Raw genomic sequence first — 16448 nt, 5'->3', positions numbered from 1 at the left:
TACATATAAGGCCTAGTTATCTTCTTCGTGTTGACTACCCCGTTGAGGCCATCGTAGTACTCGGAAAGTGACACCTTCGTCACAGAACGCTTCCTCGCGGATTCTACGACTCGCGATGGCTTCAATTCTATACTCGAATGGCGGGTAAAGAATCTGTCAACCCAGTTCTTGCCGACATAAGAGACTTGCCCGTTGACTGATGATAACGCCTGTGCGAAGTCATGGATATCCTTCTTCGTGAGAGGCTGAAAAGCGCGCTCTCGTTCGATAATATAGTTGACTAGGTCATCTTCCTGCTCTACAGTAAGCGACTGATCTTTCTGATGTGCCGTGCGGATGTCCTGGCCTCCGGCGCATCGATCATGCAATGTCGAGAGCTTGACTGAGTGTTTTACCGCTGAGGGCCGCAAACCAATGATTTCTACGTCTTTAATGGCCAATAACATCCTCATTTCATGATCTGATAGCTGCGATTCTATTGCCACTGAAATTTAAAAAAAAAAAAAAAAACGGATTTTATTTGATAATATAGAATAAAATGAAGAATCCTGTGTTGATGACGCGTTGATGGTGCTGAAGTGTGCGGGGACGGGGGGTGTGTGGGGTGGCGGTGAGTTAGTCTAGTAGCTGGGCTGATTTTGACTTTATTATAATACTCGACTAGTATCTGTAAGATATATTGAAAAGTTTAATGGGTCTAAGCCTATAACTAGTACATGTTCAAACTATTGTGATAGTTTCGGATATAAACTGACATGTCGTGTGTGCATGTTTCGATACAAACCCCGGTCCTGCCTCCCAGTATCCAGCTCGGGTGAACTTTCCATCACAGTTCTTCTGCAATAGGAGGCCATAAGTTTGGGGCTCACTCGATGTTTCCAAAATCGCAAGAAGATATATGTTCTCTTGAGAAACTACCCAAGGCTTCCTTCCAATTTCGGTCCACAAGTCTGCTGTATCGGCAGTAATCCCAAACGTATGCCCTAATATAGCCCGGATATCTTGGTAGCCGGCACGTCCAAGCCTACCTTCGGATGAGCACTCTTCCGTCTTGTCTTCCCTGGGGATGAGTGCTTCGGAGGCCACTAGAGGTCCAGTCAATGTTAAGGAACCAGATCTGACTTGACCGAATTGGTTTTCTGGGTCAACTAATTCCACCGCAACATGCACTACATCCGATAGAACGGTCTGTTCGTCATCAAGGATTTGGAACGTCACACGGCATTCCATGCTCGCCCAGCTCCAAGATGGTGCGCGGTAGGCCGTCGACCTTCTTATCGGCCCACTCGGGCACATCTCCCAGAGAAGAGCGTGTGGCATTGTACTGCGAAAGATTCCAGCACAGTACTCGGTGCCAAACCATGAGACGCAGCGCCGAGCGACGGCGGCGAAGGCAACAAGTTTGTCTTCATTCGGATGACTAAGCTGACGGTCCGTGTACGGGAACACAAGGTCAGAGTAAAATGTGAAAACATGTCCATGTTCTGGAATACTGTATGCGGTTTGGTACAGGCAATCAAAACCTGTCCATTCACCATTTCCCGCACCTTCGGGGAGATATTCAGTGAGGTTGCGGCTTCTATCACATTCCCAGGAGATGCGATCCAAAGCAAAGTGTAAGGTTCTGGGTGAGAGGAGCCGCTCTTGGAACACCCATGCTCTTTTACTAAGGGGAAGGTCGAGTCTCGCCCAAGAAAAGTCATCTCGTGTGAATATTGCGCAAAGATTCCTGGACTTTGACTGCTTTTCTGCATCAACTAGTCGATGCTCATTTTCGTTTGAAATATCCGAGTTGATTAATTCATCCGAGTATGTATGCTCACTCGAGCTTGTTGACGATGCATTTGGTGGGCGTCCAATTTTGGGCATGGCGAGGAACGTTGTCCAGAGGTAACAATCTTGAAGATATGCCGGATCCCTCGACCTGAAAGCACCTCCATGGGGGTTCTGAGAAACATCGATAGAAATATTCAAGTCGCAGTTGAGATATACATGATACATGTCCTCAGAATGTGAGAGCCAATCTGCATGCGAACCGTCTCCAGCCTGTAGGATGCAAAGCGAGTCGATCCAAATGTATTGAATGTCCATTCGACGACAGGTGATGACGGCATCTCGAAAACTTGCGGGAAGGTGTTGCAACTGAATTTCGCTGCAGAAATCGGATAACGTGCCGGATGTTAACATGAGAAAGTTTGGGTTCTCCCCCCAACAATGGCTTAACGCCGCATAACTGCCTTCTAGAGTCTCGTTCTCTGATAAAATCAATCTTGGCGACTGTTGTTCGTTACCAACATGGATGAGCCGCTTTGGATACCAGCCTGCATCCTGTGGTCCGGAGGCAGATCCACAGTTGTGGTGATCCTTACAGGTCTGGAGCCAGTTCTTAGCCACGCGTGTAACATTCTCGTGGCCGGAATTATCTGGGATATCTCGCAAAGAAGGGAAGTCTGTTCGAACCCGAGTGGGATCCGAATCTAGATCGGCAGCAATAAGGTCGAGAAACTCATTGTAACCAGATGGACTGTCTGATGAGGAAAATACCTTGACAAACACCAACCAGTCTGAGTGGGTTGGGGGCCTGTCGTCGTCGATTGACGTGTTAGAGTTACCGCCACCAGTCTCATAGAAATATATTTCCCAACTAAATTCCCAGAAGTTCGCCCACTTAAATTCATATTTTAGAGGCTTCAAGTTGTCAGATGGAAGCTTTGGACTTAGGTGGTAACATATTCTACACCCATTCTTCGCGGCAGCGGCAACACTTTCATGATCTTTGTGATGAAGACCGCGCGTCGCGCTGTTCTGAAATATGGACATGCATACCGCACAAAGCATTGTCACGACAATAGATCGGAGAGGAGTTTACGACAAGAATTGCATCAGACTCTCAAAGCTGTCAACATGCTAAAATGCCTCATGATGTCAGAGCATTCGTGAGCTGATGTGAGCGGGGCTAGTTGGGGGTCGAAACTAGCTGGCCCATGTCAAATTGGAATATGTCAGCGCACTAAGCCAGGGTAAAAATAAGAACACCAGGTCCTACTGTACAGAGGACCATAAGTATCCCGTCGCATTATCTACTTTTCGTCCGTGCCAACCTTGGTGACCCTTAGGTATTATTCGCAGGCGATTTGACTCAAATCCTCCACCACAATAGGGTTGCGGGGTCAACATTGAGTAGGAATATAAACAGAACAACATCTATTTTTTTATTCTATCTAGCCACAGAGAATAACCAGATATGAGATGCTGTGATACCTCAGAGACTCGCCGCCTCACTCGGTTATAACGGCACAGCCCACTCCCAACGTCCGGAATTGAGTTAGGCTGCATATTAAGGAGCTGTCACTCCGCCCAATCTGAACCTGATGAGCTGCTTGGCGCGAACTCCGGATGGGGATTTCGACAGGCCAATGAGGACAGTAGCGTGGATAGTGACACCGGCGTGCCATTTCCGTCACTGAGGGTCTCCATAGTCCTGGTGCATACAGTAGCCGCGGATTCGGACACGGGACAGCCTATCAGCGCTAAATTAGTGCTTATTAGGAACAAATAATAGTGATTTAAAGTGATCAACAAAAGTCCCCTAAATCACAACCTTATGGCCAAAGCTTATTAGCCAATAAAATCCTACTCGCCCTCATCTTAATGCATGCAGCATTATACTTTTTATAATACTGACTGATGTAACCGGAGTTTAACCTATTTTTTGTCAGACATTACGTGTATTCGGTTCATTGATGTGAATTGGTGTATTCATGTTGTGTTCTGTTGAAATCTACCCCTTAGAGGTTTTACCATTTCGGCTGTAATCTTAAAGTATCCCTGCTTGCACGTGAGGCCCCAGCACCTGTTCAACACAACTCAAGAACAATTAATCAACATATTTGCTGCTGCTTAGCACATTCACTTTAACCCTTTAAGCACGCTCAGTGCGACAAGAAACGATCGACCAGTTCCTCGTCCGATCCGCACGGTGGGACGAGCCACGAGAGAGGCAATCTGCCGTGCTTTCTGGGAGGCAAGACAACAGGGATGGGGACAAGTGGAGTCCGAACCTGCAAACAGTGCGAGCAGCGATTAAGTTTGCGATAAGCACAGGACGTTTGGATGCTACACAAACATAAAATACGTACTGACTAACAACTAACATAGCACAGCCTCTAGTAGACAGACCAGGCTTCAGCCGCTGAAGATAGGACGCTGAACACTTGGAGAAGTTGTCTTTCAAACAGGCCTGTCGCGGGGCAAGCGGGGCTGGGAAAAAGTGGCAAGCAGCAGGATTGGTCAGGTTGAGGATCTCAGGGGCCAGAGGTCGGAAAAACAATATAGCGAGATTTGGCGTTGTGGGTCCTGAGGAATAAATTCATTCATTCTTTCATTCATTACCTCCTCAGTGGTTGAAGCGGGCATCAACTTTGTAAGAGCCAAGAGACGTCGTATTAGCGACGACTCTGTCCATCAGCTACCAATGGATGTGGTCACCAAGGCGCTCGACGCCAACGTCCCCGCCATGAGCGAGATCTTTGATTTCTTGCCTGTCCCCACTCTTGTCGTCTCACCGTCGTATCGCATACAGAGAACCTCGTCTGGTTTGCTGGAGGCGTGGGGTCGCAGGCGTGAAGAACTTATCGATCAAGACCTCTTCGTCGCCCTCTACCAGGGCTCGCTGACCGAAAGATTCGATCGTATTCCCTTCGTGTACGCCATTGAGACTGCTCTTGTGGCCCGAGCTCTCCGTCTCTGCTATGCGGCCTATACTGCAAAGGGTATTTCTTGGACTGCGCGCATTATGCCTGTCCACAGAGATGACGAACTGCTGTGCTTGATCTTGGAATGGGATAAGGCCGAACTCCACACTACAGTTGCCGATGGTGTAATGACACAAAGCTGGCTGCCCATTGATGATGCTTTCCGCATCCTCGTCCAAGCTGTGAAAGATTACGCTATCTTCCTTCTCGATACCCGCGGAAACGTGATGTCCTGGAATACTGGAGCCGAGCTAAGCAAGGGTTACAAGAAGGAAGAAATCATCGGTAAGCACTTCTCGATTTTTTATAGCGAGGAAGATATCCGGTCTAGGAAGCCGGAAAGAGAACTCGAGATTTGCTTGCGTGAAGGTAGGGTGGAAGATGAAGGTTGGCGCTACCGTAAGGATGGCAGCCGGTTTTGGGCTGACGTCGTTATCACGGCCATATATAAGAATGACATCCACGTCGGCTTCGGCAAGGTTACCCGGAATCTCACTGAGCGAAAAGAGGCAGAACTGCGGCTAATTGCTGCTTATGAGGAGAGCACGAAGTTGAAGAATGATTTTCTAGCAAACATCAGTCACGAGATCCGTACACCAATGCATGGTGTGCTTTCTGCTTGCTCCCTGCTTCTGGATAGCCGCCTAACCGAGGAGCAGCGGGAGACGGCTAATATGATTGACGAGTCTGGCCATGTCCTGTTGCGGATTATCAATGACATCCTCGACTACTCCAAGATTGCAGCAGGCAGTTTTTCCATCGAGAATGACAAGGTTGATATCGCTAGTGTGGTCACATCGGCCGTGCGTTCTGTGCAGACCACTGTACAACCCGGAGTGTCCCTGAGACTGAACCTGTCACCAAACTTGCCAAAGTGGGCAGAAGGGGATCCTCTGAGGTGCCGCCAAGTTGTTGAGAATATTGTCAGCAATGCCGCAAAGTTTACCGAACAGGGGTACATTCTGGTGAGTGTAGCGCTGCTCGCGGAAGACGTGGCCACTTATACAATCCTGACTGAGGTCTACGACACTGGACATGGCGTGACGCAAGATGACGCCCAGAAACTGTTCAAGCCATTTACGCAGCTTGATACTCCGCATCAGAAGCGTCGCCAAGGAACTGGGCTCGGACTGTCCATCGCAAAATCAATTGCTGAGCTGTTGGGTGGGAATATTGGATACAAACCTAACCCGGAACGGCAGGGCAGCATCTTTTGGTTCTCAGTCAAGCTTAAGAAGCTCAGCAGCCTTCAGCAGATCCAAACCGTCGACGCTCTGCCAATCCCTAGCAGCGACCTGTCGCGACAGGAGGTTTCACAGGGCGAGGATCTTACGGAACAGCTGACTCAACTGATGAAGATCTCACCGATGGCGCGGATCCTCGCGGCCGAGGATAATATTATCAATCAAAAAATCCTGGTCGAAATGCTGCATGGCTTCGGATTCCGGTACATAACAGTTGTCTCGGACGGCGCCCAGGCGGTCTCGACACTATCCGCGACGGCCGATGCCTTTGATCTGATACTGATGGATATTAGTATGCCGGTCATGAATGGTTACGAGGCAACGGTGCGGATACGGAACAGTGGCATACGTCTACCCATAATCGCCATGACCGCCTACGCGTTAAAGGGCGATATGGAGCGTTGTTTGGAGAAAGGCATGGATGACTACATCGCCAAGCCAATGAATAAGCAACTGTTAATGAAGAAACTCCTAAAGTGGCTTGTACACCCGGGCGGTGCGGTGCTGGCCACCACTGCCCGAGGGCGACAGAAAATTCCGCCTTATCAGCATTCGACTTCCCAGCAGCAGTGTTGAAATCTGTCACGGCAGATTTGTGGACTGTGTCTTTGGCGGCGAAAGGGTCGCGTCTCTTGCAGTAATCTTTGAAGTTGGACACATCAGCTTTATAATTGTCGTTGGCTAGGAAAGGATCTTTTAGAACGCCTTTATCTTTTCTTTGGGTGAGCGCTTATTAGTATACAGGATGACGATGATGGGGCCGGTGATACTACCGTTGCCGCCATTGACAGCCCCTTTGTCTGAGTGACTTCAGTTCGGGACGGCATGCCTCTTAATCTGTCAGAAAGAGTCGTTTGAGGGAAGTCCCGTTTCTGGGCCGCTCGGTCTTGTGAGAGGCCGTTGTCTGTGACATCTAGTATAGTATTTTAAAGCTTTGATAAAATAGCTAAAAATCTATAAAAAAAAAATAAAAAAAAGGATTTTAGCTTAGTATAACGTATTTGATAAGCGAACCGGCCAGTATATTTTTCACCTTAAAAGCTATTTTTTAAATAATTCTTAAAAATTCAAATTAAGACTAAAATGGCTAAAATTTTAATAGCCTATAAATAAGTCCTAAAATAAGCTATGTTAATTTTCTTAGAGCTTTTTTAAAACTCTATAACGTGGTTGATAAGCGAGTGAGTCAGACAAGCAAGTGAGTCAGCTTAACCTATACCTTAAAAGCTACTTTTAAAAAGCCTATATAAAATTCAAGCTAAGCCTAAAATAGCTAGAATTAAGATATTATATATTTAACTATTTAAAAGAGCTTCTTACTAAATTAAAGAATTGTATTTAATTTATTATATAAGTAAAATAAAAAAAAGCTTATTTACACTACTTACACTGTGTAAATAAGCTTTTCTATATAAAATAAAATAGCTAAAAGTTTAAAAAAAATATTTCTATAAATAAATAGCTACATATTATGTAAAAACAGTTTTTTTAGATTCTTAGCTATTTTATTTAAGGTATCTAGGCACTATAGGGTAGGCTATTTTTAGCTGTACAGTGCGCTGACTCACTCGCTTGTCTGACTCACTCGCTTATCAACCACGTTATAGCTATAAACTTTAAAGTCTATTTACACTGTGAAATACACTGTATTTTAAGGTTTTTAATATAAAATAAAATAATTAAATTTTTTTTAAAAATACCTTATTATATAATAAGGTATACTATTATAAGAAATAATTTTATTTAATTTTTAATTCATTTATTTAAGTATTAAAATGCTATAGGGTAAGCTATTTTTAGCTGCACAGTATACTGGCCGGTTCGGTTGTCTGGCCGGTTCGCTTATCAAATACGTTAGCTTATTAACGTGCTTGATAAGCGAGTGCACCAGACAAGCGAGTGCACCACCGCACTGTATAGCTAAAAATAGCCTACCCTATAACATCTAGCTACCTTAAATAAAATAGTTAAAAATCTAGAAAAATTTATTTTATATAATTAATAGCTATTTATCTATAAAAGCATTTTTCTTAGATTTTTAGCTATTTTATTTTATATACTAAAGGTTAATTATACAGTGTAAATAAGCTTTTTATATACTAGCTATAAATAAATTAGCTAGAATTGTTTTATTAATAATATAGCTTTTTTATATAGTTAAATAGATAACTTTTAAGTTTTAGCTATTTTAAGCTTAGCTTGGATTTTATATAGGCTTTTAAAAAGTAGCTTTTAAGGTACAAATTAAGCTGGTGCACTCGCTTGTCTGGTGCACTCGCTTATCAAGCACGTTATTGTCAGACATTACGTGTATTCGGTCCATTGATCCAGATTTGTATATTCATCTTGTGTTATGTTCAAGTTCTGCCCCTTAGAGGTTTTACCATTTCGGCTGTAATCTTAAAGTATCCCTGCTTGCACGTGACACCCAGTCCTGCTCAACAGTTATACTTAAATATAATTTTAAATAATTTTTGCCTAACGTGGTTGATAAGTAAGTGGGACAGACAAGTAAGCGTGACAGCTTAACCTATACCTTAAAAGCCAGTTTTTAAAAGCTAATATAAAATCCAAACTAAGCCTAAAATAGCTAAAATTTAAAAGTTATATATTTAACTATATAAAAAAGCTATATTATTAATAGAATAATTATAGTTAATTTATTATTTAAATTATATATAAAAATGCTTACTTATACTCTTTACACTGTGTAAATAAGCTTTATTATATAATATAAAATAGCTAAAAATCTACAAAAAATATATTTACATATCCTATAGTCATTTATTTATAAAAATATTTTTTTCGGATTTTTAGCTATTTTATTTAAGGTAGCTAAGTGTTATAGGGTAAGCTATTTTTTGCTGTACAGTATGCTGTCCCACTTGCTTGTCTGTCCCACTTGCTTATCAACCACGTTATTTTATTTCCTACTTAAATTTATATTCTACACAGTGTTAATTTAATTTTCGTTAAAACTACATAATATAAAATAGCAAAAATTGAAATAAAAATCATATTAAGATGATATTTTAGTTGAATAACTTATGTCTTATTTTTAGCTATTTTAGAGCTAAATCGAATTTGTAAGAATTATTTTTTAAAAAAACGGGCTTTTAAGGTAGAAAGTGGGGTATCTCGCATGCTTATGCTTATCGTGCACGTTAACAATTTTTAGGTACTTATTGGCTGGGCATTGCGGGGAAAGATACCTAAGTGCCTCGCTCGCTTATCATGCACGTTAAGCGTGCTATGGAGATTCAAGCCTCTCTTGAGGCTCTTTGGCATGAACCAAGGAAAGATAGAGCTCGGAATAGAAAGACAATTAATGACAAGGAGGAGGGTAAGTTGGGCCGTAGAGTCCAAGAGGATCCAAACCCATGCACTAGGTCTCTAGTGAGAGATAGAATTGAATGATTCATCAAATGTCAAGTCCCCTGACTTGATCAGCTTGCCGTTGTGGAATTTTTAGCTGGCACCGCAGGGTCTGTGAGAAGTTCTATATTCTCAGATCACTATTATCCTCCCAACAAGTTTCTACTTGTCGTCAATGCCACAAGAACACTCCCATTATGCTCACAGGACGGATGTTTCCGCACTTTATCAAGGCAGCTAGCTGAGCTAGGCAGGGCAACAATTGTCCAAGATCAACATACAATGAATTCGATCAGTGTGGCCGTACCTCCAGGGCTAAGTATCCATTACATATTAACAGTTTCCCCTCCCTCTTGCCTCGGCTGCCCCCAATCGCCCTGGCGGTCCTAGAAGTCTCTCATCACCCGCCGCGATATCCACGTTAACACTGACCATGTCGATGCGCAAAGCATGCATTGGAAGATCAGTAACGTGGAAATAACATTTCAAACGCAGCAATTGTCGACTGCAGTACTGTATGTTCTTCTACGAGAGATCTGTTTCTCTCCTCGAGGAGCGCAATATACTCTCTCGCCATACATATAATGGCCTCCTATTATAGGTAAGAATTATTATGTCATGAGTTGGGTGCTGACTAACCTCATCTCCTATCAATTTAGGCGTTACTTCTTGCGGATCCTTCATTGCACTCTCCTCTCCTTCCTTTGCCATTATAACTCTCATACTGGAGATACTATCACGTAGTTCGGTAAACGTATCATTGAACTGCGTGTCGTGGCGCTTCTCGATTGTGCGCCTGGGCGGGGCTTCCGATGGTTTGTGACGGCCCGAGTTGCATGCCGGTACGGTAGAACACTCGGGCTTGATTGCCATGCTGGGAGGAGAGGGACAATGGCGTCAGTCTATACGGTCTCTGTAGCTCAGGAGGTCCTGGGGAACGGTCGGATACGGCGCGAAGACAGTTGGCACCGGGGGAAGGGACGGGATATTTCTTGAGGTTGAAAGGGGTCGCCGCGGCACTTGATTCTGTGATAGTCTCAACTCAGGCTGCGCTGAAAATAACGGCGTTGGAAATGTTCCCAAGATGATGTATCCGGATGTCTCTTTCTCGACATGCTCCAACACGAGATATGACATATCCACTACCCCAGAAGAGGTGGTACAAAGTGGTACCGCATTTGCGCCACCACCTTTTGACTACCCCATGCAAACTCAGAGGTTTCGTAATACTAGCTGATCATTGGATCGTGTTTTGTGTCACCTTGCCGATCAATGGGGTCCAGACCAACCTACTAGGTCGGTTAATGCAACCATGGTCTGATTTAGTGCATCACTGCCTATTACAGACACAGCACGGACTCCATGACAGAGGACGGCTGAATGACGATCAGTGGTTTAGGCTTGTAACTCTACCGTCTGCCCTGGGGACGATCGAGACAGCTTTGGCGAAATATGGGTGCAGCAAATGCCCGAAAAATTATTTGTGTTCATTGACAGCCACCGTCTCGAAAGGAGCATGTTGTTGAGTGGGCCACTGAGAACTTAACTGCGTGGGCTGAAGTAAGCGGGACTGAAGCAGCGGCGACGCACAGGTCTTGTGCGCTCGGAGCACGGGACCATATGAGGAAAGGGTCATATAATTAGTCAGCAAAGCCCACTGTAATTTCCAGCCACGCTCACTGCATGGTCTCTAAGCGTGAAGTTTCAACGATCTCTTACCCCTGTCTTCATTAGCGTATTCTAGGTTTTAGTGAGAAACGTCAACGGACACTTGAAGAGACCGTCGCCAGATTGGTGTGAGAAGAGACCAGTATTCTTATTGTTTTTATTGATTGATTGAAGTCCCCTTTCCTCTGCGTTGTGCTAACCCCAAGTTAACTCCAAGCTAACCCCAAGTGTGGGGTTGGGGTTAATTTGAGCCAATCAGCAACTCGGCCTAGCATCAGACGATTCATCATAAAGATTTAAGCGAGATGACCCAATTTCTTAGCCGATTGATGATCAATCGCCTGTGAATAGTACCTAGGCCAACGCCGAGGGCGAGAAGGTCTAGGGTGCTAGGTTCCAGCTTTATTGTAAGTAAGGAAAGCTGTCACGTCGTCTCACTAAGAGTGAGGCGACGAAGCCATGAATGGATTTCATTTGTGCTGATATAGTGTCTTGTGCACGAGGCCACCATACGCCGAGATAGAAGGAAGGTATTAGTAGTATTGTGCTGGTCCTGCTCCGTACCGGAATGGCAAGACTAAATAACTTTCTGTACAGGATCGGTGCAGCAGAATCGAATACGTGTGTACGTGGTCAAGCAGCCGAGACATCTGGGTATTTCCTGTTCAGATGCACAAAATGGAAAACGCAATGGGACGGCATGTTGAAATGCTCACAAAGAAAGATGGGCAACCTCTCGTTCTTTTGGAAAACCCGGGAATACCCTTCCCTTCAAGATTCAGACTGTTAGTTTGAAAGTCCTAGATGAAATCAACTAGAAATATATACCCGACAAGAGCTCTCATTTCAATAATTGAGAATCAAGTTCAATAAAATATATTTTCACCCAGCACTACTGCGCAATATAAACAATACGTTCTTCTTGGGAGGGAAGACACCGCCTGACGGTGACAAATGGGCGCCAGATATGCAAGCAGTATGAGCGACGATCAAATTTGTCATTGCAACGGGGATGCTCGGCATAGCCCAGAAGCCTCAGGCACACTAATCATTGAATTCGAATCCTACTATCATCATACAATCTCATTTTGACAGACTATGATTCAGCTGCTGAGGATAGGATGCTGAATACTTGACGAAATTGGCCTCCAAGCAGGCCTATCATGGCATGTACATCAGTTGGGAGCCAATATAGATAATGATTGCTACAGCAGGTGGATCATTCTGGTCCGACCCGGGTATAAATATAATGTTACAAAGCGTCGTCTTAGGTCAGGCCGACGCAAGGGTATAATCATGCAAGGGAATCCTCATAACACATAAAGCGGCCTCAGAGCCTCGAGGTCAATCACAGACTGGCAAGCCTGCTGCTTGGCAGCTGCATCGAAGGATCGTCAACTTCGATCTTCAGTCCATCAGGGTCATAAACCACAGTGCCATACGCCGGCAACTGCCCGATTGTCGTAGCTTCGATCGGAGGGTCATTAGTTGACCACTGTTCCAGTTGGGCCTGAGCGGATTTCTGAGGTGGATGATCAGCTGCAGGCGCGTGAAGCGGCTGCGCCTGAGAGGCCACTGGCGGTTGGGACTGGCTCATAAGGTGTTGCATAGGATGCTGATATTGGACGATGGAATGTTGACGGTCTGCCTGCACGTATTCCGGCTGGTTCCCGGGCAAATATGTGAAAAAGCATTCCTGAGCAATGGGACTAGAAACCGACGAAACGGAAAGGTTTCTGGGACTACTTTGAATCGAGGTTGCGATGGCCGAGGTCGAATATGGCAACTCTACAGGAGGTCTTTCCACTTGTCGAGGAAGCCGGTAATGACGTTGCGCTGCGTTATTCATCGTTACAACCCCCGGATTGCCCTGCTCGGTAACATAGTACATTTGGCATGGCATAGTCGTTGTTCGACGGAGTGTTGGAGCACCGACGTAATAGTCGGGTATAGGTTGGCAGTGGAACTCTTGAGGCGCATTTGAGGGAATGCCCTGTCTATTGACGTATTGCTGTGACATATGCTGGCCGTGAACTTGTAGCCCAAAGTCAGCATACGAAGTTGCGCGATGCAACGGGCCATTCGAAATCGCTTGCTCCATAGAAACAATATCACGAGGCGACCAGGTCATTGAGGAGTGCTGGGGGGTCAAAGGAGGCTCGTCGTCTTCTGAATCTGAGGAGCAATCGTATAGGATGTCATTGGGGTCCATTCCGTACTGGTGCGATCTCCGTTGGTGCTCAACCATCGTAGCTTTTCTACAGAAGCTACATCATGTGTTAGTACAAGGGTAGACCAAGACGTTCCTCATCTTACCTTTTAGAACAACCATCATAGGTACACTTGTACGGACGTTTGCCCGTATGGACACGTCGATGACGGGCGAGACTTGAGGACTTTGAAACTTGATTAGCGTTCTATAGGCTTATAAACATTAGTCAAGATGTACATCAGAAAAACGCTTTCCGCAATTGTCATGCTGGCATTGGTGCGGCTTTTCTCCGGTATGTGTTCGGATATGAACCGTCAAGGCACTTTTCTGGATGAAGTTCTTTCCGCATCCCGATATCGGGCATGCGTAAGGCCGCTCATTCGTGTGGATTCGATAATGTCTTTGCAGATCACTCTTACGGTTGAAGCTCTATGCCAACTATCAGATCGTGACTAGAACTCTCAAAATAAAGACGATGTACCTTTGTGCAGGATTGCCAATCACATTGGAATGGACGAGCGGTAGGCTCGTTCTCGACTAACTCCATGACTTCCATTTCGACGTTTGGGAGGCTTCGACTGGATACTGAAAGGGAATATAGCGATGTTGCTGGTTATGGCTTAATCAAGTAACGACAACCGCCATCTGTTCATAATATCCAATAATGAACTGGATGCTGAGTAATTTGAGGGTTCAGAAGAGAATATTAGATTGAGGAGCCACCAGTATGTTGTTGGCTCAAGACGGTAAAACGAAGTCAGCGATTCGACCAAGTCTTGAGGTAAGGTTCGGCAGTTGATTTGGCAGACACTGCTTGAATTCTTGAATCAGAAGGATGAATATTGAGCCCTAAGCTAAAAATTATGCGTTATGCTGATAGCATATATGTAAAACGTTTAGTGTATCGTGTTTTCAGGACTACGCTCGATAGCGCTACCAGATATGCGAGTGGCAGCTACAGCGTAGTGAATTGCGACGGCCAAGTTCTAATGACCCTGGAGTGCAGCCGTATATGAATCGGTGTATACCATCGAAGAGGAGTCGATACCAATCAAATAGTTTAATGAATGAGTCCAAGCAGTATATAATGGAGCAGGGCCACGGGGAGGTTAAGAGGGAAGAGGCCTATATTTTATACGTGTGACCACAAGCATTGCACGAGAGCGTTGCGCTGTCACGTATCTGGGAAGGCTTGTGAGGTGAGTGATCCAGGAATGTAAAGAATGACTGTCGGCAAACATTGAGCTTAAACTGACGCTTTGCCAGCTCTCGCCCTCTTAGCACTGGCGCTCGGACTTGTGCCGACCCTGACATATCATATTATGCGTCGTTCCGTCTTATTAATTTGGCGTGTTGGTTACAGGATGGCTATTACGCCACGCTTAAAACAAAGGCTGAAAGAGGGAGCGGAATCGGGCACCGGCACCGGCATCCAGAACAGCCTTTTGCAAATGCTTAGGATACAGACGAGGCACACCGAGCTGACCTAATACAGTATCAAACATGAAACGTGGTTAGGGGAAAGAAAGCACCGAACTCGAGACTTGCGATTTTGGTGGATTTTTTGAAAGCGAGTTCGCCGAATCCCCCCAGGCCGTTGTCACAGGAGCTCAGTGAGCTGTGTGGCTATTGATCATCTGCAGACATATATTGGAGGCCATGACGGACCATGACGCGGAGCGTATGTATGTTTCGCCGTAACAGGATAGGCCACGAAGCCACAAGTCCACGCTTGCACTGTTTCTCCGGAGCCTCGTCTCCCCACCACTTATAGCTAACCCTGGTCTGTCCCCGGCCAAGTGGACGCCAAACATGCAGGCAGTCCACGCAACTATACGATTTGCAATAGCCACAGGACGACTTGACACACAATATTGAATTCAGATTGCAAGAACCTCACCTACTTACTCTTACTAACCCACTCACGCCCTATACCAAACACCCTGTGCCACAGAGGCGGACGCCGCTTCAGCCGCCGTAGATAGGACGCTGGACACTTGAAGAACAGCCTTCAAGCTAGTTCGCCGGTAATGCTACTAAAACATGGGAGAAGCAAGGCACAGAAGAACAGAAAGGAAAAGAGTAATCAAGGAGCAGGTGCTGTATGGGCTTGAGGACACGAATTTCAGATTGATGGTGTAAAAGCAAGGTTCAGTATGGGACTTTAGGAAAATGCGGACACAAATTGAGCAATGTGTGGCACAGCATGGGCTTGGGGAAACGAGGACGAAAAGCAGGCGTTGTATGTAAGCATTAGTGACTAGTGCCCTTTCGGTCAGAACAGGCCGCCGGGCGTAATAAATTGGATTGGATTGGATTGGTCTGTCCCCGCTTGATTGTCGCCGTGCCGCGCCTTGCAAATTTACTGAGATTGATAGGTTTTATTATCGTGGACCTTGGATGTTATGTTTTCAAACTCCATAGGTCGCAACCCAAGGAGAGCATCAAAGGTTACCACTGGTGCGCTAGCCCTCATTTGCTGATATCCTAAACCTCTGCCAACCGATATGGTGACAAATTTTCGATATGCATGTCGGCTGTGCCCGAATATGCGACAAACCATTCTGCAGATAAGCTGGCTTGCAGAGCTTTGCAGGAAATGGTTATTAGTAGGTGAAGATTGTTACAGGAGGCTCATTCAATAAGCGAGTCCTCTATTTTGTGGCACTCAGCACTCAGTGATAACAGGTTAACCACTTGAAGTGTGACTTCTTACGTATGCGGGAGTTATTCAGTTATGGGCGACGATGAATGTAATAGAGTATGCTCCAACTATAGATGGAAATGTTACTATTATCCGATTAACTCCTACAAAGCCGACTGCCAGCCTTGCGAGCAGACCGTGAACCATGTAGCAAGGATTAACTTGGGTAACAGACACGCAATTAAATTAACCTACAAATCGGGAATAGCTCCGTCCCACTGGCAAGGTGCCGAGTCTTGGCAGCTACTTGTTATGCATGCATGCATGGCCCTAAAAGAAACCATTATTCAGTCTTACGCCATAAGTGAATCTCGAGGGAACCGCGGCCGAGGAACTCTGTATTTTGGTGTTCAAAACATCATACCGTTTTTCAGGCCGTCAAAGCACAAGAATGGCTGCATGGTGTGCCGTTGAATTACGGAGTTATACAGAGGAAGGCTATATAAATAAGGCAACAACGCTAGTACTTCTAGGAATCAGAGGAAATTGGT

General features: G+C 45.3%; 4 protein-coding genes across 4 annotated transcripts; 1 reads left to right on the top strand and 3 right to left on the bottom strand.

The window, feature by feature from the left end:
• Positions 1–720: 720 nt before the first annotated feature.
• Positions 721–2838, bottom strand: FOBCDRAFT_139825 (heterokaryon incompatibility protein-domain-containing protein; the record flags this gene model as incomplete). Its single annotated transcript, XM_059608062.1, has 2 exons — positions 721–953; positions 1029–2838. The coding sequence occupies 2 exons, from the start codon at positions 2836–2838 to the stop codon at positions 721–723; spliced, it is 2043 nt and encodes a 680-aa protein (XP_059465406.1).
• Positions 2839–4398: 1560 nt separating this feature from the next.
• On the top strand, positions 4399–6965 carry FOBCDRAFT_227956 (uncharacterized protein). Its single transcript, XM_054705871.2, has one exon. It carries the CDS (start codon positions 4475–4477, stop codon positions 6572–6574), a length of 2100 nt encoding a protein of 699 aa, XP_054561846.1. The 5' UTR covers positions 4399–4474; the 3' UTR covers positions 6575–6965.
• A 2762-nt stretch (positions 6966–9727) lies between these two features.
• FOBCDRAFT_45380 (uncharacterized protein) lies at positions 9728–10337 on the bottom strand. Its single transcript, XM_031195902.3, has 2 exons — positions 10013–10337; positions 9728–9965 (listed from the first exon to the last, which is right to left on the bottom strand). Exons 1-2 carry the CDS (start codon positions 10244–10246, stop codon positions 9837–9839), a joined length of 363 nt encoding a protein of 120 aa, XP_031028163.2. The 5' UTR covers positions 10247–10337; the 3' UTR covers positions 9728–9836.
• A 2052-nt stretch (positions 10338–12389) lies between these two features.
• Positions 12390–13809, bottom strand: FOBCDRAFT_241914 (uncharacterized protein; the record flags this gene model as incomplete). The annotated part of the gene is made up of 3 exons (XM_059610417.1): positions 12390–13308; positions 13358–13445; positions 13728–13809. 3 exons carry the CDS (start codon positions 13807–13809, stop codon positions 12390–12392), a joined length of 1089 nt encoding a protein of 362 aa, XP_059465405.1.
• Positions 13810–16448: the final 2639 nt, after the last annotated feature.

Source organism: Fusarium oxysporum, chromosome VII (assembly GCF_013085055.1).
Source record: "Fusarium oxysporum Fo47 chromosome VII, complete sequence".
Classification (NCBI taxonomy): domain Eukaryota; kingdom Fungi; phylum Ascomycota; class Sordariomycetes; order Hypocreales; family Nectriaceae; genus Fusarium; species Fusarium oxysporum.
The sequence above is the reverse complement of the archived record's forward strand: the minus strand, read 5'-3'. Positions and strand labels throughout refer to the sequence as shown.